Below are 27,723 nucleotides of genomic sequence, written 5' to 3' on the forward strand. Positions count from 1 at the left end.
GATAACTGAAACCATGACAACTGCCAATAATTGGCTGAGATATGGAGACACAAAGGCTATGAAACCCTTTTTTTCTTCTTATAAGTGATTGTACTCACATCCATGTTAGAAACAAGAGAATATTGGGAATTCAATGGGGCAGTGTGGAAGACAGAATAAGATACTATTTTATTAATGAAGGATGTCTTCTACCTTGCTTGTCTGATGAACTCCTGAAAGTTTTCCGAATTCACCCCATCTTCCTCTTCTTCCTCAAGTTTCTTCTTTGATTTCTTTTCAGCCATTTGTTCTGTTTCCTACCCAGTCCCCAATCCCAAAGAAAAACAAGATAAACTGACTCCTGATAAATGCACACTTCATCATCTGGTTTCATTATTGTTGGGTTAATTTGTCTTTATAGAAAAGACATTCACTTCTTCAATGTCCTTTGGCCACCTATAAATTTGGTATATTATTTTCTGCCATCATTTCATGAAACATTTTAAAGTGTCCAACTCAGAGTTGCAGAATAAACATAAATTTTTATCATGTTTTTACTTATATACTCAGGTAGCGCTGTGAAAAAAAAGACCTTGGTGATGTCTGCGGTCACACTTGAAGTATGACAATAGAGACACTGTATTTTGTTACAATTAGGAGGAGGAAAGCTCAGACGTGGAAGACACTTCTATAGAAGCATCCAAATTGCATAAATTCTTCACTTATATAAGACAAAATTCTCAACAGAGCTAGAGTAGCTATGTAGCTATGGATTTGTTGTGTTGATCTTGTACTGACCATTCCACACATTTTACAAAAGCTATTTAAATTTCCAGGCCTCAGATTTCTTATCTGAAAAATGAGCACACTCCCAGCTCCTCCCACTCCAAAATGACATTTCTAAAGCATTCTAAGACCATGGATAGAGGATGGTTTGCAAACTATTCTCACTAAATAGTCAATTTTCTGGGCTTGGTTGTAAAACGAAGTCACTATCTAAAATGTTCTAGAGAGCAAAGTATAACTCTCTCAGGAAAGAAGACCGTGTCATTATATTAAATCCACAGTTCAAATTTGCTCTCATATAGTCAGTTCACCACTGTCTCTAGGCACAGTAATGACAGTGCAAATTCACACAGCCCAGGATCCATCTCAGATGCAACAGCACTCCAAAGGAATATGCTTCCGGATGAGAGTGAACTATGGCCTCTGGGCCCTCACAAGTAATAAGTAGCTTTTCAGATGAGCTGGGTTAAGGAGTGAGGTTCAACTCCCCATAATTGTCACACATAGCACACGATGACGCTAGAAGGGAAAAAGACCCTCTTCACCCAGCTGGACAGAGGCTTCTAGCCTGTTTCTGACAGTGGGTGGTGATCCAGAGCACAGGACTAATGGATGAACCACCTACCTTGTTGTACACAGAGATAAAGTCACCCAGCTGGTGGGCCAGGATTCTTCTGCGCTCTAGAAGTGCCAGTCTCCGACTGGGTAATACCATCCTCAGTGAGTGCTGGAGGTTACTTGATGCTCGCTTGAGGAAACGAACCACTAGCTCCTATAAATTAAAGAATCATTGGGGAGAAAAAGAAGCGTTTGTACTAAGCAACAGAAGACAAGCTACAAGGGGATTATACAATAGAGAGATAAGAAGAGGTAAACTATACTCTTTAACAAATAAGACCCAGAGCAAACATATTAGGTATAAGAAGAATACAGCCAGACAAGAACAAAACAAAACAAAACAAAACAAAACAAATGTAGCATTCTCCTAAGCTGACAATGAGAAAATAAAAACCAAGTCTGTATGCAAATAACTACGTAATAAAGTAACTGCTGTAAAATACCACAATTCATATATACATAGTACTATAATAATCCAAACTGCAGCCATCACTTCTAATAGGGTGATCAGAGAAAAGTGCCTAGGAAAAGACAGGAAGTCATCAAAGATGAGAAGGGAGAGAAAGAATACAGAAATACTGACACTTCGAGGAAGGAAAGAGGAGGAAGAATCAGAAAAGAAACAACCAACACCAACAACAAACCATGACAGAAATATCAGAAATGTGCAAGGAAACCCAGGAGAAAACAGTGTCATGGAAGCCAAGGCAGGAAGGTACCCACGTCACAGGTTTCCAAGAGGCTGAATTGAGAAAGGACCACAGCTACTTTCAGCACAGTAAAGGGAATGGAACAAAGAGGTTATGAAATGAATGGATAATGAAGAATAAAGGTGAAGAGGAGAAACTCCTGACTTAAAACGTTTAGTGACAAACAGAAAGAACTGTTACTAAGCTTGAAAGGCAATAGCTTTTTATTTATTTATTTTGTCTTCCCCAAGAATAAGGGTGCTTTTAGAGTTGTGCGTTGGCAAGGAGAACACAGTGAAAAGTCATTAAGGGGTAGAAGAGATAGATCTCACTTGAGATGGGGCAAAGGATTTTGAAATCTGCATATCAATCAGATCATTGCACTTGGATCAGAGAAGGCAATTCTTCATCTACCTTCCTCATAAACAAGACCACTGTCACAATCACCAGGTAATGGGTAAGGTTTTGCTGTCTAGATAGATTGTCATTTGGGAATGCACAGAATTTATACTAAGTTCTGCAGTGATGATCCTAAATATTCCTATTAAAAGCCCCATTGAAATCCTGTGTGAATTCTAAGCCAGCAGCTGCAAGGGTTATTCTCTTCTGAGATATTTTTCTTTTCTTCTTGAATTTGATTTTGGTTCATTGTTCTTTGGTGCCAATTTACTCCAACATAAAGAAATAGTCTCATAACCAGAGGGTTGGATTTCATAGTTCCACTCTGCTGTCTTTACTATAGGGTGGTTTAAGCTGCTATATTAAAACATTATTTTTTCACAGTGGAGCAGACAAACTGACTCTCAAAAAGGCAGTTTCAATTTTCCACTTGGAAAGAGTAGAGCTAACATTTTCCACTGATGGTTGAAGAATTATTCACAACACACAAGGTTTTATCTCTGGGTTGTATTGGCTACTTTAAATTCACGAATCGTTTTCTGGGATATCCATCAGGTTTTTATAATAAGTCCAGCATATTGTATGCCTCTCATATGTGGAGAACTGAAAATTACAGTAGGATCACCATGAGCTGGCCAAAGGAGACAGCTTTCTCAGACTTAGAGGTCCCTCTCCTTTCAGTGATAGACCTCTATGGTAAAAAAGTAAAGAATGACTGTTGCTTCTTCTATAAGAACTGACCTTTCCAAAGAGCTTGAGGCTTCCTGTCATTCTGATCCAAAAAGGAAAACCTTGCTAGAATATTAAATTTTAGGCAGGTTCGAATGACTAACACACAGTAAAAATTATTACACAAGTTTGTTTTCAGTAGTCTAAGAAATTTATAAAGTAACAACTAGTAAAGAAAAAAAAAAAAGTTAAACTGGAGGATGGTACATTCTCAGAGGGCCCGTGGTAAAGTGTTGACTTTGAAAGAGCTAACTCCACCCCTGAGGGTAGAAATCAAATGCCTTCTGATCCATGGAAACGGTGCAAGAGCAAATCAAGTACGACTGTAACACCTGAGTGTAAGTTCCAGGTTCACCACATGCGGGCTACAGGACAACAGGCAGGCCCCCATTCTCTAGGCCTTTGTTTCCGCATCTGCAAAATGGGGATGACAGTGCCCATCTTAAAGAGTTAATTGTATGTGAAGCAATGTGAATTCACATTGTATGTGAAGCTGCTTGGGAAAGGACCCTGAAAATTGTTATCCTTTTCTAGGGCTTTGCACAGGCCTGACGTCTAATGAGGAATAAATTTCCATTTTCAGAATGAAGAAAACTGACACCTCAACACATATTGCGATGAGCATGGCTCCAGATTCAAGATTTAATTCACAGTAAAGTAAGAGAAATCTATAAGCTACACTGTGGAAGGATTCCTTCTCCAGAAGTATACTGTTCTGTACCTTAGAATAGGGAACAAAGAAAGAAAGGAATAAAGAAAGAAAGAGGGAGGTGAGGGAGAAAGAGAGGGAAGGAAGAGAGAGAAAGAAAAAAAGGGGAAAGCAAAAAGGTCCCAACAAGAAGAACCTCACCATCTGTTCATCCTCTTTGGCAGCCCAGCTGGCACTGAACGTCTGACCTCCACTGTCTTTCATCAGGCGGATTTGAACATGCTGGAGATAGGCAGAGAATGCTATTCGGGCCTGCACTTTGCTACAGAAATCCAAAACAACATACCGTTATGAGACAGAATGGTGCACCAACCAAATGCGTGCTTGCCTTTCTCAATGTGGCCTTTGAGGATCCTTCTATTAGGATGGCTATAAAAAATGAAGCCCATCATACAGTCACTGAATAAAGATTCCTTCTATCCAGCACAGGAGATTTCTGCTTGTTCTATTTAAAGAATCAGAGATGAAGAATCCTACTTATTTTCTCATTATTACCACATGAGGGGAAAAAAAAAAACAAGAAAAAGAGATTCATCTTTTCTACTCTTCAATCTTATCTCTTTGGACTTTTAAACAACTTTCTTGAGGAAGTGGATAGGAAAGTACTGAACTTTCATAAGAACCTTTGTATTAATATAGAAAGGTTTTTCTGCCTTTGTGGTTATTGTGTGTTCAGTCACTTTTGCCATGTCCGACTCTGTGTGACCCCATGGACTGTAGCCCGCCAGGCTCCTCTGTTCACGGGACTCTCCAGACAAGAATACTGGAGTGGGTTGCCATGCCCTCCTCCAGGGGGTCTTCCCAACCCACGGATCCAACCTGTGTCTCTTATGTCTCCTGAACTGGCAGGCAGGTTCTTTACCACTAGCACCATGGGCCCTTAAAAACATACTTATCAGTTACTACAAAAGGATGGCTTTTGTTACGGCAACTGATTGCGGGTGTGCGAAAGCCTCCAAAGCAGCAAAGAGATAAATCTTACGAAGGAACTTTTGAGACCAAATTTTAATGTCAGGCTTTTTTTCTCAACTGCAAGACGGGAGTGGCTAGAGCCCAGAACAAATGAGTGAGGTCCAAGACTCTGGCGCAGAGGCACTGATGGGCTAGGATGAGCCCAGATGTTTGGTGGGAAAAAGACAACGTGTGCATACAATAAAGAGCACCTCAGTGACACCACTGAAGTGCCCAGCTGACTTCTGCTTGGGGCCCTAGGTAGGCAACAAGGAAATCTGACTAAGCCAGCCATCAGCGGACAGAAGTACCAGAGAAACCACTGATGACTTTCACTTCAGCTGCAAACTGCGGCAGATCTGTTTTCCTTCAGGAGAGCTTTTGGTTACTTCAGCTGCTCAGCCTTCTGAAACACTAGCCAAAATTACGTCAGTGAGAATTAGGGCCCAACACAAGTTCTGTTTACACTCCTCACACTCACCATCACTGAATGCTCTCTACTCACTGTTCCCCAAGGTGAGGACGAAGGACTGGTCCAGAGTAAACTGGAAATCCTAGGAGGGTCTATGTCTAGCTTCTGTGTTAGTGTTGGAAGGGACAGAGGTAGATTTGCTTTTCAAGTTCTTCAGAACATGAAATATAAAGCTGCACCTTTGTCACTAGTAAGAACAGCTTAGGGGAGCACAATATGATTTTGAAATGTATATTTTCAAATGTTTCTCATCAAGGCCACACTTAAAATCCTTGTTCTGGAGACCATGTATCACTTTCCTCTCAACCATTCCCATAAGTTTTCCCTCCACAACAAATTATTTTCAAGTCAAAGTGAAGGGAAAAAAACAAACAAACAAAAAACCTCTCCACTTTGGCCAACAAATTCACTTGCAATATAATGAGCTACGAGTGTCATGTTTCAGATACCTGCAAATGTAGCAGAATACCCAATTTTATTGATTATTCCTCTAATATTAAAATACAGAGGTCTTTGGATAAGGGAATTATTGCTTGGAAGATGCGATTTCAATCATTATTTTGTGGCAAATCATTGTTGCAAATCAAATGAACAAGTATTGAGTTTTCCTTTTCTAAAAACCTCACTAAGATAACTTCCATGGGGTCACAAAAGAGTCGGTGATGACTTCGTAACTAAACAACAACAACAAACCTTACTACAGAGATCTGTGAGATGTTAATCCTGAGATTGTCCCCTAAGGTACTGGAGATACTGGTCAGCTAGAAATCTGCAACAAACAAGCCAAAAAGCTAGAATGATTTACATTGGAGAAATCTATTTTTAAAACATAAAAGCCTTTGTAGATCCTCAGTATACAAAGTATACAACTAGTGGGCTGGGGCTTGGAGTCTTGAAGCCTTGCCATGGACCACCCCCAGATCCCTCAGTAGCCACTGAGATGCCCCATAGAATGAGAGGCAGCTCGGGGGAACAGAGTTTGAAAATCATGATTTATACGAACACACCCTGCAATTATAATAGCTTACTCATTGAAAGTGCGATGTGTGAGATTTAGGAATAACTAATTTATTTCTACAACATCTAAGTAGAATGTTACTGCTAAAAAGGACCTTAGAATATAACTCAGTGGTTTTGAAATGTTCCATTTCAATTCAGTGGATTCTTCTTTCCCCTCTAGAGAGCACAGTCTGAAAAACCTGTCTATGTCTAACCTGATAACTTGGCCTAACGGAAAAGAAAACGGAGACACTCTGATTTGCCTGTGATCACAGTCAGTCGGTAACCAGTAAAGTCACAGCCAAGTCTTCTGACAGAGCTGAGTGTGCTCTCCACCAATGGGACCCCTCTCATCCTCCACACACCACTCCAAACCTCAACCCTACCCTCCAGCCCCTAAACACCAGTATCGCCCTCCAGCCTTGCGGTTTAGAAAATAAAGGCCATCATGCATGAACACCTACACTTCCTGACTCTTTAACTTCTAATTACTGCATTCAAGCCACAGTGCTTTAGGGGCTTCCCAGGTGGCTCAGTGGTAAAGAATCCGCCTGCCAGTGCAAGAGACATTAGAGACGGGGGTTCAATCCCGGGATCAGGAAGATCCCCTGGGGTAGGAAATGGCAACCCACTCCAGTATTTTTGCCTGTACAATTCCAAGGACAAAGGAGCCTGGTGGGCTGCAGTCCATGGGGTCACAAAGAGTTGGACATGACTGGGCATGTACGCACGCCTAGTACTTTCTTTCTGACTTAGAGGGTGAGGCACCCCTCCACTGGCCTCTTTCCACCTTCCTATATGACAATATATCCATTTCTGTATCTCTACTTCTTTTACCATCAAATCCTCCCCCTAATCTAATAAATCAGCTCCAGAATCCCTATCTTAAGAAATCTTTTTTCTCTTAGCTTGCTCTCTGATGAGTTCTCACCTTCCTTTCATTCATTGTCAAACCCTCTGAAAAAGTGAGTTCACACTTGCTTTCCTATCAGCTCACAGTTTCTCTTCTATCCACAAAGTCCACACCCATGTCATAAATGCAAGAGACTGTTCCGAGGCCTCATTCTAAACTGGGCTGCCTGAGGCACTCACTCTTTAGCTTGAAACTCTCATCTTGTAGCTTTTACCACCCTGCCTCCTCCCAGTTTTATAGCTATCTCTCTAACTGCTATTTCTTGATCTCTTACTATAGAATGTTGGTTTTCTCCAGGCTTCAATTCTCTTCCTTTTCTCCTTGTCCATGTTTACTGAACTAAACTGAAATGAACAAGTTCATCCACTCTGAAGCTGTACAGTCCTATTCAACTCTGACTTACAAAGCTGTATTTTCACCTATCTACTGAACATCTTCACCCCAGAGCTCTTCCACCTCACTGTGTCCCAAACAAAACACATTATTTTTATCATGAAACCAACTCCTGTGCTCCTTATATTGACTGGCTGCAATATCACGTGACCAAATTTGCAAAAATTTAGTCTCTGTGGGGTTCTTACATCCACAAAGACCAAGTCCTAGCAACTTTAACTTGCAAATTTCATTAACTCCATCCCATCCTCTTCACTCCTACAGCCATCGCTCTGATAGGGCCTTCATCCTCCCGGCTCTGGACTACTTGAACAGCCCCTAACTCAGTGCTCTATCCTTTGTTGTTGTTCAGTCGTGTTTGACACTTTTCGACCCCATGGACTGCAGCACACCAGGTTTCCCTGTCCTTCATCATCTCCCAGAGCTTGCTCAAACTCATGTCCATTGAGTCGTTGATGCTATCCAACCATCTCATCCACTGTCATCCCCTTCTCCTCCTGCCTTCAATCTTTACCCTTAGTTCTCCTCTTATCAATCACTATCCCACAGTGTAACCAGAATTTACTTCCTAAATCAAGATCTGACCATATCATTCATCTGCTTAAAAATTATCCATCTAGAAAAAAGTCCAGGCTCCTCTATGTCCCTTTATGGTCAAATGACATCCAACTTTTTAGTCTCACTTCTTACCACACCCTTTTCTCCACATAACTCCACACCACTAATCTATGTTCCTCAGACTTGCCAAGCTCATTTCAATTGCAGGGTTTTTATACTTGCTGTTCTGCCTGGAATATTCTGCCACCTGATATTCACATGACCTACTCCTCCTCATCACTCAGGACTCACCCTAAAGGTTACCTCTCCATGTCCGAAGCACCATAATCTAAAGAAACTTTCTGCCCTATTACACTCTAATACCGCACCTTATCTTATTGCCTACATAGCACTTCTTATTGCCTGAAATTACCTTGTTTCCTGTCAGCCTTCCCCACTAGACTGCGAGTTTCAAGAGCCTGCCTTGGTCTCTACTGTAACATTACACAGTCTGACACAATTCCTGATATAGAGCAGGTACTCAATAAACATTTGTCAGGGACTGAATGAATGACTTACTATCACCCCTCTGTGCCTTTATTCCCTCTACTAGCACTCCCACACTTAATTGTCACCTCCCAAATCCTGAAAGCCTACTCATCCATCAAGTCCTGGTTCAGATCTTGTCTCCTCCCTAACATCTCTCCAGCCCTCCCAGGCAAGACCAGTCACTCCTTTCCTGGGTCCTAAGAGCCCTTTGTCCATAGTGAGGTCACAGCCCCCTCTCTTTAAGTGTCCCCACACTAGGCCATGAGCTGATTTGAGCTCCTTGTCCTGGGTCACCTTGTACTTTTAATCACTGACACCAAAACCCCAAAATATTTGTTGAGCTAGTAAGACCTGGGTTTGATTCATAGCTCTAGACCTTGGACAAGCAACTTCTCTAAGGCCCAGTTTCCTTGATAATAATAATATCAAATCACATTCATTAATTCACAGGAATCCCGTGCATAAAAAATGAAAAATGGCTATAAAGCCACCAGCACAATACCCTGGTACACAGTACAAATGAGCTGCTTTCAGTTTTACTAGAATAATTAGGAAAGATACATACCTAAGATTGCCATTATCTTGCAGGATCTGCATCAGGTTAAATTTAGGCTCTGGCTCCTGAGTTTCAATTTTGCAGCATTGTTCACCTTTGTTATTCCACTCAGGAACCTTCATGGAGTTTTCCTTGGGTGAATTTTCTATCATAACAGTCAGTGAGGGTGTGTATTTGGCTTGATTTTCTCCAAGGGACCCTGCAGACTCCTCCTGGTAAGCTTCCTGTTCTTCATCTTCATTGTCTAATGCAACTTCTTCCTCTTCTTCACTCTCTGTCTCAGTTTTAACATTCATTTCAGCTGGTTGGGTAATCACTAAATGCGAAGAATCACTAATGTTGCTGAAAAAAGGATTAAATTTTCCTCTCTCCCAATACCTTCCTTTTATCCTATTAGTAAAAACCCATTTCTAAATCAGATGGCAAATAATGCACAGTTAACAGCATACACACATCCCTCTCCAATCTTCTACCTTCTAAAAACCTACTAACGATCTTCATTAGAGATGATGTTTCTCATCACAATACCAATGGCTCTCTCACATCTCTAGGCAGAAAACATTTTAGTGATCTCTAGAGGGTGTTAAGTTTTTAGAGGGATGCTTTTCATGGAGGTACACAGAGCAGGGGAATGTCTTTCCATCCTATGTTTATCCATTCTCCTCCTTCACTGCTTTGGCAGGTCTTTGAGGACAAGGGCCATAGCTTTTTATTTGTCAGTGAAATTGCAGTAACTAATGTGCCTGACACAGGCACTCAACAAACAAAAGAAAGAGAGAGAAAGAGAAGTCAATTTGTCAGTGACAAATAGATCTATAACATGGGAGATTCTGGGACAGAAAGAAATTCTCCCTTTTCTGTTTGTGTTTAAAATACTTACACCATTCAGCAAATGCCAAAGGATAAATTTGACTTCATACCTAATCATGAAAAACCCAAATAAGAATGCTCGGGGTTTCCACTGAACTTAAGCTAAGTATCAGGTAGTGAAATGATGGTGGAATAAGAGCAAAAGCTAACATGTGTATGTTTCAGATAGTCTTCAATACAAATATTATAGAATGGAAGCTTTAAAAAACTGATCTTTTTGAAATGAGTTTTAGAGGAAGAGTGTATATGTATATATATATATATATATATAAAAGTGTATGTGATCAGGAAAGTCCTGATTCATTAAGTACTAGTTAAGAAGCTGATTACATCAGTCTGACAGGACATAGATAATGGAGCTTGGTGAAGGCTCCCCGGCAGGTACCTGGGTATTTTGGCCTCATTGCCCTTAATCTGCCACTCCGTCGTCTACGTTTTCGCACCTCCAGAGACAGGAGCTTCCTCTCATAGAGAGCAGCGTGCAGCTTGGCCCTTGAATTCATACTCTCTACCTTCAGTTCTGGTGTTCCATCAACCACCATTCTGTGAGGAAAAAACATGGCAGCTAGAACTTTCAGGAAGTTCTTTTATTCCAAGACTAAGCTTGACAGAACTCTGTCATGATGTCAGACCAGGCATGGTTTCTCTAGTGAGTTCTGAAATGTCTGGCCGATAAATGGGAATATTGGAATCTACATTAAAATTTCACTAATGGCCTATCTGAATTTGTTAAATGTTCTGAACAAAAATATGTCTGAAGACAACAGTTAAGCATTTTTATCTATCCAATGATACAAGCTGACTATTCAGTGCAGAGATCTATAAAGTGCTACTTAACACCCAAGCCTTAAGAATGACTTGAGATACTGGTAACACTTCAGTTCTTAAGCTGAGGGACGGCTAGAGGTGTACTTATTATTTATTCATTATAACTTAGAATGATACAAACATTCTTTTGAAGTAGGCAATATTTAATGAATACAGATATAGCAGCTGTTGAGGAGAGGAAGAGCTGATAATCTGTGACGAGAGCAGCACAGACCTGAATGAGACTCACGGGCAGAGAGCGTCCTTGTGAAAAGGCACCGGGATCTCGGGACGCATCAAGTCTCAAGCACCCCAATGGGAGGGACGTCTCTCTTGGAGCACGCTGAGTCACGGGGGGAGCTGGGGAGAGGTGGCAGGGACTTCCCAGGTGTTGAGCACAGGTCAGGAGTTAGGGTGAGAGGCACGGACAAGGGAAGGCAGCAGATGGGGGACAAGGCCAAATTCAGTCAGGTCATGGATGCGGAGAGGGATGGCCACAGCTACATTAGGCATCAGGAAAATCATAAAATTAGGGAAGTGACAGGCATCATCAGCCCTCCAGACAAGGACCGGGCAGAGTATAAGACAGGCAGAGAAATCCAGGTCACCAAAGAGAGACAGGGTTCCTGAGTCACCAAGTCAGAAAAGACGTATCCACATCAGTGTTGGAAAGCAGGCAGCCAATGCTGTGCACCCAGAACTCAAGATCTAACTGGTTGGCTCTGAACTCTCTTTCTTGTGAACTCTTTAGAACAGGGCTCCCCAATCTCGGGGATCTAATGCCTGATGATTTGGGGTGGGGCCCACATAATAACAATAGAAACAAAGTGCACAATAAATGCAATGCACCAGAATCATCCCAAAACAATCCCCTCTACCCCACCTATGCAAAAATCGTCTTCCACAAAACCCGTCCCTGGTACCAAAAGGTTGAGGGCCACTTTGAGGTCATAATTCATCGTCATTCCCCTAGGAGTTTTCAGTCCCTGAGTATGATGGAAAGGCTGTGTCTTTTGGTCTGGTTAAGACTTCTAGGGATTTCTGGTTGGATGGTCTGGATATAAATATTTTGAAGGCCTCCTCTCTAGAGCAGGCAATTGAGCTAAGAACTGGACATGTCCTGAGACTGGGGGCAGAAAAGGGAAGCAAATTAACAAATTTGTAAAAGTTGTTCAACCCCAGTTTATCATCATCTCAACAACTGAATGTTAACCTGCCCCGCCTCCACACAGTTGTGAAAATGGTTTTAGATAATTAAATAATAAAGAAAATTTTAAAAATCTGATGTTTAAAATAACAACTATAAGCTTCTAAGGAACCCTGAACAGACATACAAATCACCACCGTTACAAGGCATGGAGGCAGGGAGCACCGGGGGAAGAGCCAGAACTGTATGCATGGCTCTCTGAGGGCAAGGCCCAGGCTTATCTTCTCTCTCTGGTCTGTGACACATCTGAGATTGCTCAGCATACACCCAACCTACTATAAATGCTTTTGAATTAACAAACAATTGAATTTCTTATAAATAAATTGTAATAGCTTTTATCTACATCTATTTCTTTTTATCTTTCTAACATTTTATGAAATATTTAAATAGAATTAATATAGTGAACATTCGTATACCCACTGGCCAGTTTCTACAATGAATATTTTACTATATTTATTTCATCACATATATAGTTAACCTTCTCTATTTCTATCCAAATATCAATCCACTTAATTTTTTAAGCATATCAAAGTTGCACAAAGACATCAGTGTACTTCACTCCTAAACACTTAAACAATGAAATTATTGGGATCTAGAGGTCAATATTTGTTTTATAGGGCTTTGAACTTTTTTCCCTTCTCTTTTCTGTAAGCTAAAAATGATATACACTGAAATATCCAAATATTAAACATCCATATGTCCATTTGATGACACCTAGAGCTATGCAACCCAAATTCTAACATTCTCTCCCCTTAGAAAGTCCTCACATTCCTTCCTAGTAAACCCCTCCCTCATACTCCTCAAGGAAACTGTTCTGAATTCTTTCATCACATTTTGGATTTACCTGTCCTAGAACTTCATAAAAACAGAATCATACAGTATGAACTCATTTATTAGCATATTTTTGAGATGGATCAAAACTATGGCTTGCCTAACAATTTTCTTAAAAGTATTTTTAATAAACAAAATTTTTAATATTGAGGAAATTTAACTTACCATTTTTTTCCTTTTTGCTTACTGCTTTCTGTGTCATATCTAAAAACTTCTGCCAAGCCCAAAGTTACAAAGATATTTTCACTCACAAAGTTTTATAGCAATATTTTTTATGTATATGTCTATGAATCACCTATAATTTTTGTGAGCAATAGAGGTTGAGGTTCATTTTATAAAATACAATATGCAGTTTCAGCCCCATCTGTTAAAAAGTTTCCAAGTTTCCTTTTCCCATTGGATTACTTTAGGCCTCTTGTTTAAAGTCATAAGGGCCCATTTCTGGGCTTTTTATTCTGTTTCACTGATAAATTTGTAAGTTTTCATTACTACAGCATAATATTCCTTTAAGTCAGATACTTTAGGTCTTTCTCAAGATTACTTTGGATATCTAACTCCTCTGCATTTTTATATGCACTGAAAAAAAAAAAACAGTTGGTCAATTACTACCAAAAAAAATTACTACAATATTCATTAGATCATTTTGTGGAGAATGAATACTTATATTAAGTTTTCTAAACCATGAACACGACATATCACTGTACTTATTTAGATCTTCTTTAGTCTCTTTAAGTTACATTCAGGAGCTTTTTATATATAGATATTAAGCATAGTTGTAAAATTTATCCCTAAGAATTTTGACCTTATATCCCAAGACCTTGCTAAGCGCATTTGTAAGTTCTTATACTAATTCTGTATATGCCTTAGAATTTCTACTAACCTGATCATGTCATCTAAGAGAAAAGATTTTAATCTCTTCCTTTCTAATCTGTATACCTCTTATTTCTTTTTCTATCTCTCGTTTTACTGTACTATTTAGGAACTCTACCATAAAGGAAATACAAGTGGTGAGAGCAGACATCTTGCCTAATTACTAATCATAGGGGTAAAGCCTTCAATATTTGACATTAGAAATAGGCTTTTCACAGAAGGCCTTTATCAGATTGAAGTTCTCTTCTATGCCTGATTTACTAAGAATTTTTCTCATAACATGTATTTAATTTCACCAATTCAACATATGGGGGTTGTTTGGGGTTTTTTTGCAGCTAATAAAATGATCACTGGTTTTTTTTCCCCTTTATTTAATATATAGTAAATTAAACTGACTAATTCTCAAACCTTAAACCAACTGTGCCTTACTGGGGAAAATCTCACTTTAGCCATCTGTATTATCCTTTATATATACTAATCAACTCTATTTGATATTATTCTTTTAAGAAATTTTATGTTTATGTTCATGTAGATATTAGCCTATAGTTTTTTTAAATGTTTTTGTCAAGTTTTCATGCCATACTCTTCTGGTATCATAAAATGAATTGGGAAGTATCCTTGCCTCTTTTTTTGGAAAGAATTTCTTTAAGACTGGTTATATTCTTCCTCAAATATGGATACAATTCACCAGTGAAATGACTTGCAGTGTGCTTTGTAGGAAAGTTTTTTTTTTTTTAAATAAATTCAATATTCTGATTAAGCATAGGGCTATTCAAAATTTCTATTTCAGCTTGTGTCAGTTTCACTAAGAGTTCTCTCCCCACAGGGAGTTCAGACATTTCATTCAGGTTGTCAAAGTAGTGAAATAAGGTTGTTAATAATATTCCCATAGCATCCTTTTCATGTCTGTAGGATCCATACTGATAGCCCCACTTTACTATCTGACACTGGTAATCAGTGGAGGATCCGTAGTGATAGCCCCACTTTACTCTCTGAAACTGGTAATCAGTGTAGGATCCATAGTGATAGCCCCACTTTACTCTCTGACACTGGTAATCAGTGTAGGATCCGTAGTGATAGCCCCACTTTACTCTCTGAAACTGGTAATCAGTGTAGGATCCATAGTGATAGCACCACTTTACTCTCTGACACTGGTAATCGGTGTTTTCTCTTTTTTCTAGATAAATCAACTTAAGAGTTTATCAATTCTGCTATTGGATTTTATTTTCTTTATTGTTTGTCTTATATTTAATTGATCTGCCCTTTATCATTTCCTTTCTTCAACTTACTTTTGGTCATGCTTCTTTTCCTAGTTTCAAAAAACTGAACCCTAGATCAGTGATCTAGTCCTCTGTTTCCTAGTCAAGTATTAAAGTTATAAATCACACGCCGCCCCCCCCCGCCCCCACACAAGCAAACAGTACTTTAGCAGCATTTCACATATTTTAATGTTCTGTTTTTATGATCATTTTGAATTTTCTTCATGAGTTCTTCCTTGACCCATGGATTAGTTAGAAATGTGTTGTTTAATTCCAAAATATTTGGATATTTTCTATTGTTATTGATTTCTAATTTCATTGCAAAGAACATACTCTTAATAATTTTAATCTTTTTAAATGAATTAAGATTTGTTTCATGCTTCATATGCTACCTTTTATTTGCTTATATACCACCAGAAAACTAGTACTGATGGCACATAAAATGTCCTAAAGAAAGAACAAAACCCAGCAACATTTAAATATTCTTGTTGTTGAAGTTTTTTCCCCTAATTTCCAAACTGACAGTAGTATATCTATCAAATGTATTCCTTGACTAATAACCGGAGAAAAATTATAAGCTAAGCATGACTTTCATTTAGAAACTATAAAAGTTGATTTCTCTCAGTTTTCCCTAAATTAAATGGCCATCATATTATCCTCCTTTAAAGAAAACTCAGATTTATGCTTCAAAAGATTTGGATGAGAAAACCAAGTTTACCTTAAATTCTTAAATGTAAAACAAAAAGCTAGATATAGGAGTTTCTTTCTTATTATCATTGTGGTTTTTGAAGAGAAACAGCATAAAGGGGATGTATGCAATCTCTCAAACCAGAAGGTATGTATTTAGGGTTAAGAGTTCTTATTCTGGCTACAGTTTTCAGCTGTGCAAGGCCATCCCATTCATTCTTCTAAGACCTTCCTCTCTTCTGCCAAAATTAAGAGCCACAGATATTTTGCATACTTCTAGTTCCAAGGCAAACAGGAAGTAGTTCTGCTCAGTCCTATATGGTACAAAGTCCCATACCTGTATGCCCCAGGTATGTCAAGGCCAAAACATAACCTTTTCTTTGAATTTAGCCTGAGATTGATCTTGAAATCTCACTAAGACTTTGGGCTCTCTCACATAGCCAAACACAACTACTATCATTGAAATGACATATTTGTAGCTAAAAAATATAAATCCCAAACTTAGTTTGTAAAAAGTTTGCCGCAGAATAGTGCTTCAATAGAAAACATTCTTGTGTTACTATTTAAGCTGAGTCAAACTGAAAATGGTTATGTAAAGTATCATGCTTAGTCTGTGCATGGTCAAATACTAGGCACAGGTAAAGAATTTCTCAACTTTTAAAAATCAGTTACCGTGTTCTTCCTGTCAATAAGCTTCTTCTTGGGTTTCCCCTACAGGAGTAGAAAGGACAAGTGGGTTAGAGCACTACAGATACTCTGTCCTGAATTCACACTCACACACACACACACACTCCTGAGATTAATACTACAGAGCTTCAACATGGAATTATGCCAGGGAAGGCATCTTGGGGTAGAAGCAGAGAGACGAATCGAGAACATGCTCAGAAAAGAACAGAGTACCATAACCTTTAGGGAAGATCAATAAAAAAACAAAAGATACAGGACAAATGAATTCTAGAGAAAAATTCTAACAATTACTTGCATTTGTATATATAGCCACAAATCTAATCACACTTACTGTTCACAATATGAGCCCTGTTTATAAAAATGAGCAGGATAAGACCATTTGGTGACAAGCTCAGTGTCAGAGCTTTAAACAGTTTAAATCTGAACCCACAACTTTGGTCTCAGACTTCAGGACTCTTTCTTCTTGCACTGAACTATATTAGGGAAAGAAGTCCATCTCAGTTCTCATGGGGGTTCAAAAAAGATGCTCATGATAAATAGATTTTCCACAATTAAAAAAAAATCTCTTTAAAAAAGAGATGTTCCTCATTGTTTCTAAACTAGAGTTGGGCTCTAACCACAGGAAGTAAGAACCATTCACATTTAAACTGGCTTCTGTTCTTCATTCAATTTTCCTTCACTTGACACACTTTTAAAAAAATTTCCCCAGCTTTACTCATACTCATTTGTGCATGTGTATATTTAGTTTGGTACAATTTTATCACTGTGTAGGTTCATGTATCCACAAACAAGATACTGAACAACCCCATCACCATTGGATCCCGTATGTTACCCTTTTATAAGCACACACCTTTTACCTAACTTCTGGCTTCCTTTCATCTGTTCTCCATTCTAAAATTTTATCATTTCAAAATGGTTATATAAATGCAATCATACAACATGTAACCTATGGTATTGATCTTTTAAAAAAGAGACAGATGCAATCAATATCAAGATATTCTATCTATAGAAAAAAATCAACTGAAAAATCTGTCTCCACCAAAACATTTTATCTTTTCCTCCCCACAGTCTTCTATCTGTGCCAGTGTCCTAATACTGTCAACTTATTATCAGAAAGTCTCAAAATTATTTTAACTTTCTTAAATCAGATAATGGTTTTTCTCTGTAATTTGCAATCATGAATTCACATGACAGTCACCTGGGTGGCTTTTTAATAAGCACAAGACTTCAGTTTGAGATTGGCTAGGGCACAAATGGGCTTCCCCCGTGGCTCAGCAGTAAAGAATCTATCTGCAGTGCGGGAGCTGCAGGAGACACAGGTTCAATCCCTGGGTAAGGAAGATCCTCTGGAGGAGGGAATGGCAACCCATTCCAGTATTCTTGCCTGGAGAATCTCAGGGACAGAGGAGCCTGGTAGGGAACAGTCCATGGGGTCTCAAAGAGTCGGACACAACTGAAGTGGCCTAGCACGCACATGTGGCACAAATATGATGTTACTAAAACACAGCCAGAGTTAAAACTACTGTCATGCTGGACAGCGGATAAGACACTGCCAGGGCAGGATGGGTCAGTGGAGGAGGAAGGGGCGGGGCAGGGAAGGCAGACAAAATGAACCAAGTATGAAATGAAATGATTAGAGGATTAGTTTGAAAGTAGTTCTGACAATAACACAATAGGATTTGCACGAGAGAAAACATGAATTCAGATTGAAGAGAACAGATTTAATGGAAGATGTAAGGTTTGTAACAAACGTAATTTCATTTTTTTAATGTATGTTTGTGTGTCTGTGTGCTTGCTTCATGGTAGGTTTTGATACTGTCAAAGAGGAATATAACCAAGTACCTATTCTTAAAAGCCAACTTGAAAGTAGACAAGAGTAGTTAGTACTAACTGGCAATTATAATACAATACGTACAATATGGCGATCTAAATCCGATGGAGGGATAAGAAAGGCTGGGAGAATTTCCTTCTAGCCTGGGTAAGAGGATGAATGACATAGCTAGAAAAAGAATTCAGGGTAAACTGAAGGCCACTCCAAGGGAATGTACAGGAATTCCAATGGAATGTAAGGATGAGGAAGCATGAAAGAGCAATAGATATGGTCTAATTGGCCATGGGTTGGTACTGAAAAGTGGAGATTAGGCTAAAAAGGTAGAAGAGTAAATCATAAGGGCCTTTCTTTGCTAAACAGAAATTCATGTTTTTTTGAATCACAGTTTGAATGCTTTATAAGCAGGAGTTGCTACGAGAGCCTAAAGAAAGAAGTCAAGGAGGATATCAATTTGGATGGGAAAAAAAAATTAATCCTCTAACAGAAATTCAGCATCATATACATGTAGGGGATCATCTACAGTAGTGTAAGTACGATTTTGTTACCAAAAGAAATAACACATTTTTTTCATGTTACTTTAGAATTGTTCCAGGGGTCTCAAAATATTGCCAACACTTACCACACTTTTTAAATTATGGTGGTTGTTAGACCCACTGCTAGGCCTACTACTATTAACACATTACTGAATGTGTTAACAAAAAAAGCACATATATTATTATATCTCAAATGTTTTCACTGTTACGCTCTCCCCTGAAAGGATGCTTCCTAATTTTGGTAGTGGCTTCCAGATTGCCTGTTCTACCTTTCTTCTCCCTCACAAGAAGCTCACAGAGCAATCTAGCCTCAAGCATAGACACCAGGTCAGTTCAGAAAGAGACTGACACAACCTTTACGGAAACTCAGGCAAATTACCAATCCTAAGCAAACAGTTCGTTACTTATAAATATGACTGGACAATTAGAAATCACCAGATGTTTCAGGAAATATAAGAGCATAAACTAGAAAGAATGAGATGGCCAAGGAGAAATAATCCAGAAGAATTCAAAATAGTGCAAAAAACAGAAAGGAACTTTCAGTAATTATGCTAGAGATTAAAAAAAATTTGTAATACTGTGATTTATAGTGAGAAATATATATATTTACTTGGTTTTCATCCCTGTTTCTGGCACAGAGCTCCTAAAACCCTTAAAATGTCTAAGTGATGAGTGGTAAAGGCATCGTTTGTCATGCTAATGAGGTGACTTTTAGAAAGTCCTTGCAAAAAGACAAAATGGTTGTCTGAGAAGGTCTTACAAATAGCTGTGAAAAGAAGAGAAGCGAAAAGCAAAGGAGAAAAGGAAAGATATTCCCATCTGAATGCAGAGTTCCAAAGAATAGCCAGGAGAGATAAGAAAGCCTTCCTCAGCGATCAATGCAAAGAAACAGAAAAACAACAGAACGGGAAAGACTAGAGATCTCTTCAAGAAAATTAGAGATACCAAGGGAACATTTCATGCAAAAATGGGTTCAATAAAGGACAGAAATGGTACAGACCTAACAGAAGCAGAAGATATTAAGAAGAGGGGCAAGAATACACAGAACAACTGTACAAAAAAGACCTTCACAACCCAGATAATCACGATGGTCTGATCACTCAGAGCCAGACATCCTGGAATATGAAATCAAGTGGGCCTTAGAAAGCATCACTATGAACAAAGCTAGTGGATGTGATGGAATTCCAGTTGAGCTATTTCAAATCCTGAAAGATGATGCTGTGAAAGTGCTGCACTCAATATGCCAGCAAATTTGGAAAACTCAGCAGTGGCCACAGGACTGGAAAAGGTCAGTTTTCATTCCAATCCCTAAGAAAGGCAATCCCAAAGAATGCTCAAACCACTGCACAATTGCACTCATCTCACACGCTAGTAAAGTAATGCTCAAAATTCTCCAAGCCAGGCTACAGCAATACGTGAACCGAGAACTTCCAGATGTTCAAGCTGGTTTTAGAAAAGACAGAGGAACCAGAGATCAAATTGCCAATATCCGTTGGATCATCAAAAAAGCAAGAGACTTCCAGAAAAACATCTATTTCTGCTTTATTGACTATGCCAAAGCCTTCGACTGTGTGGATCACAATAAACTGTGGAACATTCTGAAAGAGATGGGAAAAGCAGACCACCTGACCTGCCTCTTGAGAAACCTGTATGCAGGTCAGGAAGCAACAGTTAGAACTGGACATGGACCAAGAGACTGGTTCCAAATAGGAAAAGGAGTACGTCAAGGCTGTATATTGTCACCCTGCTTATTTAACTTATATGCAGAGTACATCATGAGAAACGCTGGGCTGGACGAAGCACAAGCTGGAATCAAGATTGCCGGGAGAAATATCAATAACCTCAGATATGCAGATGACACCACACTTATGGCAGAAAGTGAAGAGGAACTAAAAAGCCTCTTGATGAAAGTGAAAGAGGAGAGTGAAAAAGTTGGCCTAAAGCTTAATATTCAGAAAACTAAGATCATGGCATCTGGTCCCATCACTTCATGGCAAATAGATGGGGAGACAGTGGAAACAGTGCCAGACTTTATTTTTCCTGGCTCCAAAATCACTGCAGATGGTGATTGCAGCCATGAAATTAAAAGATGCTTACTCCTTGGAAGAAGAGCTATGACCAACCTAGACAGCATATTAAAAAGCAGAGACATTACTTTGCCAACAAAGGTCCATCTAGTCAAGGCTATGGTTTTTCCAGTGGTCATGTATGGATGTGAGAGCTGGACTGTGAAGAAAGCTGAGCGCCGAAAAATTGATGCTTTTGAACTGTGGTGTTGGAGAAGACTCTTGAGAGTCCCTTGGACTGCAAGGAGATCCAACCAGTCCATCCTAAAGGAGATCAGTCCTGGGTGTTCATTGGAAGGACTGATCCTGAAGCTGAAACTCCAATACTTTGGCCACCTCATGCGAACAGTTGACTCTTTGGAAAAGACCCTGATGCTGGGAGGGATTGGGGGCAGGAGGAGAAGCGGATGACAGAGGATGAGATGGCTAGATGGCATCACCGACTCGACGGGCATGAGTTTGAGCAAACTCCGGGAGTTTGTGATGGACAGGGAGGCCTAGCGTGCTGTGATTCATGGGGTCGCAAAGAGTTGGACACGACTGAGCAACTGAACTGAAGTGAACTGAACTGGATCACTTCAGGATGGGGGCTGGTCGCCAGAGGCATCAGCCCTGTGATGAGAGGGCTGAAGCTTTCAGTCTCATCCCCCTGTCTTTCTGGGAGGGGAGAGGTGCTAGAGATAGAGTTCAATTACCAACAGTTGATGATTTAATCAATCACACTTATGTCATGCGGCCCCCATAAAAACCTAGAAGCATGGGGTTCAGAGAGCTTCCAAGTTGGTGAGCTTGTGGAGAAGTGGGAAGAATGGTGCACCTGGAGAGGGCCCTAAGTGTCTTTTCCATCTGGCTGTTCAGGAGTTACATATACCCTTTTATAATAAACTGGTGATCCAATGAGTTGAATATTCTTCTGAATATCCCACCACAGAAGGGGTCATGGAAATCTCTTATATGCAGCCAGTAGGTCAGAAATAAAGGTAACAACCTGGGTTGTGATTAGCATATAAAGTAAGGTGGGGGGACTGGCAGGGGGATAGAATTGTGTAGGACTGGACCATTAAACTGGGATCTGATGCTGATCTCAAAGTAGACAGTGTCAGAACTGAACTGAATTCTCAACAACAGCAGGTTGCAATTGCTTGGTGCTGTAGGCAAAACTGCCTACCTCCTCCACATTGGAACTGGTACCAGAACCAACTTAATATTACATCCATAAACTATGAAAACTAGTCAGAAAGCAAAAACAGCTCTTAAATGTTAAAATCGTACTTGCCAAAATAAAAAGAAGTAGATCAAACAATCCTCTTCAGTGCTGGTATTGAGTAACAAGATAGGTAAGGCTAAAGATCAATTTAGAATTTTTAGAAGACAAAGCTCAAAAAATCTCTAAGAATTTAAAGCTAAGAGACAATGAGATCAAAAGTATGAGAAAAAAGTAAAGAAATATGGAGGATATAGCACAAGATCCAAATTTCATCTAACAGAAGGTCCCCAGGAAAGACAGGATAAGGGGAATATTTCCCACAGTTTAAAAGACTTAAACCTTCAGACTGAAAGGATTCATCCACTGCAAAAGCAAAATACTGAAAAGTAACACACCAGAACAAATCTTAGTATAGTGTCTGAACTGGAACAATAAAGAAGGCTTGTAAAAATTTCCAGGGAGGAGGCAGCAGGTGGGGAACTGGGACCAGGTTATATATAAAGAACTGAGTTTCTATACTGTCCAAGTAAATCTCAAGGTCTCTTTCACTGGAAGCTACACAGTGTAATTACTTAATCAATGGTAATAACCACAAATTTACAGAGAGAAACTGGAAATCCTATACAGTTCCTGATGATGGATAATGAAATCACAAGAAGTGGCTGAAATCTGGATACCTATTTTTAAGAATTCCACAAAAAAAGCACACATACCTTGAAAATAATACAGACTTCTTTAAATACCTAAGGTTCCTCGTTGGTCAATTACTGAACTGTACTGCAATGCAGTTACGTCTCGGGGGCAACACAAGTATGTGGGACTAAGCAGTCCCTGCCTGCTGCTCTTTTTGAATTCCGGTGTCTGTTTTCCATCATTTCTGCCCTATTTTCCCTTGTATTGAGGTTATCAGTTGTCATTTCTTACAACTCGCACTGTATTTATTTTGTGAATTACCACCTCTCCTGTAGCTTTTCTAATCTGATCCTTTAATCTCGTCTAGTCTAGAAAGACAGATAATTATGTCTGTGATAAGTGTGTCTAAAGCAAAAAGGCATTGAGTAAGGGCCTTCCTTTAAGGAGGAAAAATTTTAGGATATGTGTTAAGGTCTTTACGGTTTAATCTGTAGCGTCTAGAAATATTACAAAGTGCTGAGAGTTAATGAGTTCTAAAAAAAATGAGGTTTTATGTTGTGTTTTTCCATAAAGCTCTTTCTATCAAATATTACTGAAGACTTTTATAAAACCTCTTTTCTTTGTTTGCATTTACTTTCTGTTAATTTTGTGATCTAGTCCTACTAAATTTATAAGATTAGCAAATCTCCACCTGTCTTGAAAGAGACGTGTTGCCAGCATGTAGTTCATGGAGGTCTTGTGTTCAAGGTAGGACCTAAAAGACAAAGAAAGGAACTGGTTATTTCTTAAAGCTTAGCTGAAGAGGAAAAATATAGAAAAATAAAACACAAACCAACTACAAAAGTGACAGGTTTTCTAAAATAAAAAAAAAAAAAAAAAAAAATATATATATATATATATATATATATATATATATAGTCTCTAACATGACAAAGGAGGAGATACTTGCTCAAATTAAAATGATAAAAAAACTAAAATACCAGAAAATACAATAAAAGAAAATAATATAGATGACTTAATAATAATAAAATAAAAAGGAAGAAAAGGCAGGATTTCTTGAATTAATAAAAGCCTGTATACTAAATTCAGAAAATAAAACTGGAAAATGAAACCACCACCAAAAATCACAGATACTTAGAAATGAGGTCAAATGACACTGAGAATGGAAGATGCGTGAAGGGCATGAAAATACTGACAGACTGTTTCAATCATCTTATTTCTCCAGAGGCTTCAATGGCTCCATGATGCCAACTGCTAGAGGCATACACTTTCTCTTTCAAGATTTCAAAAGCTGGGTCATCTATACCATCCGTTCATTCACCCTTTCTCCACACAGTTCCCCGAAGAGGTCCGAAAGTCCAGACAAGTCTCCTATAACCCTCTCATACCCACTTCCCACTGACACTTTTGCCTCTGTCTGGACACCTTCTCCTCACACCCTCCTTACTTATCCATAATCCACCCTTCAAGAAGCAGCTCAAGTTCACTGTGCCTCACGAAGCCTTCCCTGAGAGGGCTGCTGCAAGTCTGCAGAGGTGCCCTTGTCCTGGCCTTCCTCCTCCGCCTTCACTGCATGCCAGAGGGACCTGTCATACGCTGTCTCGTAGAATAAACTTTCTCTTCTTGGAAAGCAGCATGATACAGCAGGGAAAAGTAGGATCTGGAGTCAAAACACCTGAATCAAGTCCCACTGTGTGACTGTGGACAAGTCATGTAACTTTACTAGGCCTTGCTTTCCTTATCATTAAAATGGGAATAACAATGATGTATGTGAGTGAGTGAGTGTTAGTCACTCAGTAGTGTCTGAATCTTTAAGACCCCATGGATTACAGCCCGCCAGGCTCCTCTGTCCATGGGGTTCTCCAGGCAAGAGTACTGGAGTGGGTTGCCATTTCCTTCTCCAGGGGATCTTCCTGACCCAGGGATTGAACCTGGGTCTCCTGCATTGCAGGCAGATTCTTTACCATCTGAGCCACCAGGAAGATGTGTATAAAGTATATTATAGTTACAAGGAGCAATACAAATATGAGCTATTTCTATTACATGTATAAAGAAATTCTCTCTAATCATACTGCTAACTCTCAAAGGACAGAGATCCCAACTAACACGTTTCACACGCAAAGCACCAAGCACACTGCTGGGTACTTGTTGATATTCAGTAAACATACATTAATAAAAAAGGAATACTTGTTAGCAGGTAAGTGCATCTTTCCCACGCTACATGAAGGTAGCTCAATTGGTTTAAAATTCTTGGTGCTCTCTTTCACTTTTCTCAGAGGTCCCCAGGAGAGGGGGAGTGATTTACTGGATTGGTAGTTCAGGAAAAGTTCAACAAGCATCTCCCTTATTTCCTGGTGGGACAATCTCTCCTCAGGAAGCACATACCCTCTGCTGCTCTGTGGGTTAGGTGCTCCTGATGCCCAGCTCAGTCTAACCTCGTCTGAAAGTGGGTGTGTAAATCTGTCCAATTCTGAGGGTCAACAGAAAGCGCATTTGCTTGTAAACAGATAAGATCAAGTCTCTGGACCTAGACTTTATCAGTATTGGAAAGTGATATTTTGGCCTCCATCTATCTTAATCTTTGTCTTCTCACTGGTTCAAAACCAAACTACTAAAGGAAGGTATCATTATTGGACTCCCTAGGAGACCACAACATTACCTGTAATTGGTTCCTGAGAAAAAGGCACTCAGGTTAGGGTCCTGTCTCTCGAAAAGTCAAGAGTAGAGGATTCCACTTTCATTAATTAAAAGCTATGTTTTCTAGGAACTGCAACTGTTCGAACTCTTCAAAAACATAGGAAAAGATAAACTTCTATTAATTTTGAAAAGCCAAGCAGTATCTTTCTGTTGAATTCCTGGGTCTTTATAAGGTGTAACTAAAATATGTGGATAGAATATTTTGCAAGATAAAAAGATTTCTCTGTGAACAGCTGCGTTTCCAAAAGAAAACAGAGAGGAAACAGGTCTTTTACTCCTTTAAGGTGTAGCTCTATACTTAGATTCAGTAATAGCCCAACTAGATCAAAAGACAATCAGAGGAAGAAAAATGTTACTTATAAAGTACAGAGGGTCTCAATCTTAGTAGTAATCAGAGAAGTGCAAATCAAGACCAAAATAAGATACCATTTTACATTCAGTATTTTGACAAAAATTAAGAAGTTGACAGTACCACATATCACAGAATATACAGATCAACAGGACCTCCTTCCTAGGCACTGCTGATAGGAGTATAAATTTACACAGTTACTTCGGAAAACAATTGAGCATTACCTTCTTTTTTTAGCATTATCTTAAAGTTGAACATTCACTTATCTTATTGCCCTAGATACATTCCATTACTAGATATATACCTAGGAGACACACATTATAATATTTAGAGCACAGCTGTCTTTAACAGCAAAAAGACCAGAAAGCCATCAAATACCATCAACAAGAGAATGGGAAATTTAACCGCAATATAAATTCATAGAAGAATAGAATAAAGCACTGAAAAAGAACGAATGACTTCAAAAGCTACATGTAACAAAATAAACCTTAATAATAAAATATTGAATGAAAAAAGGAAGAATACATAAAGCATGTCATTTTTAAAGGAACAGGTTCAAAAGCAATACAAACTAAACAACAGAATTCTGTTTCTACATATGAGATGATAACTGCTGTAAGACTTGCTCTTTCACCATAAACAGCTAGAAAAGTGAATTAAATATATGAAACAACTGTTTCCACACATGAAACAATAGGCAGTGCAGGACTGTGATACCTGAAAGGGGAAATAAATGAAGGGAGCCCCCTGATTGTTCCACCTTCCGACCTAGAGGCAATTCCAGACAACACAGAAAGAGAAGGAATTCAAGGAAAATCCAAGAGTCTCTGTGTTGAGAAGACAGAGATCAAAGTTCTAGAAGTGCTAGAATTTTCAAAGCAATGTCCTGGAGAGGAAGAAGCTATACATAAGAAGAAATCAAAACAAACAAACAAGAAAAGTCATCACAAAGGAGCCTTTGAATCTTTGGCTGAGTTCAGATCTACTCAGGCACAGGGTGACACAGTGCACAGGCCGTGCAAGGAGCAACGGTCAGAGTGAAGACATTGAGGGGAAAGTGTGAGCTGAATCCTTCCCAGAGGTCACACAAGGCTGCCAACTGATCTGACTTCCCACCAGCCAGAACGGAGAGATCTCACTGAACATGGGGGGTCCTTTAACAGACACCCCCGAAGAGTCTTCAGGAGTGGAATTATCCTAGACCTAGACAAAAAGCTATTGTAAACAAACCATAAAAACACTTTTAAATGAGCCTGAAAAAGATTAAGCTGATCTACAAGTAACTTAAGTGTCTGGTCTAAACAAACTTTCAGCGGGCTTTAAAGAAGCAATAAAATGCAAACTCAAGCATACAACATTTACAATGTGCAATTAAAACATTCAGTTTTAAAAGAACATATGAACATATGTTCTTCTATGTACATATGAAGAAACAGAAAAAATACAACTCATTGACAAAAGGAAAATCAGTCAATAGAAACAGACTCAGAAATGACAGAGATAATAGAACAAGATTTTAAAACAGCTATTATAAACATAATATATGCACATGAGTCTAAAAGAAATCATGAAAATAATTTTTAAAAAGAGAAAAATAAGATATAAAGAGAAACAGATGGTAGTTCTAAAGGTAAAAAATAAAATATGTGAAATAAACATTTCATTGGTTAGAATTAATAGAAGATTTAACACTGCAGACAATTTAATTCCTTCAAAAAGGAATGAAATGAGAACCAGAAACAGAAAACCATCCAAAACGAAGAAAGAAAAAGAATATTAAAAAAATGAACAGAGCCATGTAACCATAGTTCTGAAAGGAGAGGAGGGAAATGGAAAAAACAAACAAACAAACAAAAATTTTGAGGAAATAATGGCCAAAGTTTTCCAAATTTGAGGAAAACTATATATCA

At 38.9% G+C, this 27,723-nt stretch overlaps 1 protein-coding gene across 13 annotated transcripts in view; it reads right to left on the minus strand.

Moving 5' to 3' along the window:
- TTLL5 (tubulin tyrosine ligase like 5) overlaps positions 1 to 27,723 on the minus strand; it is a 311,249-nt gene that overhangs the window by 197,060 nt on the left and 86,466 nt on the right. For 10 of the 13 annotated variants that reach the window (XM_061156564.1, XM_061156574.1, XM_061156573.1 and 7 more), the window contains 7 exons: positions 23,459 to 23,521; positions 16,483 to 16,521; positions 10,535 to 10,692; positions 9,289 to 9,595; positions 4,051 to 4,171; positions 1,391 to 1,537; positions 193 to 296 (listed from right to left, as the gene is read on the minus strand). In XM_061156564.1, the coding sequence (XP_061012547.1) occupies positions 193 to 296; positions 1,391 to 1,537; positions 4,051 to 4,171; positions 9,289 to 9,595; positions 10,535 to 10,692; positions 16,483 to 16,521; positions 23,459 to 23,521 (939 nt within the window). The remainder of the gene's footprint in view (positions 1 to 192; positions 297 to 1,390; positions 1,538 to 4,050; positions 4,172 to 9,288; positions 9,596 to 10,534; positions 10,693 to 16,482; positions 16,522 to 23,458; positions 23,522 to 27,723) is intronic. The other 3 variants (XM_061156572.1, XM_061156569.1, XM_061156567.1) reach the window with 1 other exon arrangement.

Source organism: Dama dama, chromosome 12 (assembly GCF_033118175.1).
Source record: "Dama dama isolate Ldn47 chromosome 12, ASM3311817v1, whole genome shotgun sequence".
Taxonomy (NCBI): Eukaryota; Metazoa; Chordata; class Mammalia; order Artiodactyla; family Cervidae; genus Dama; species Dama dama.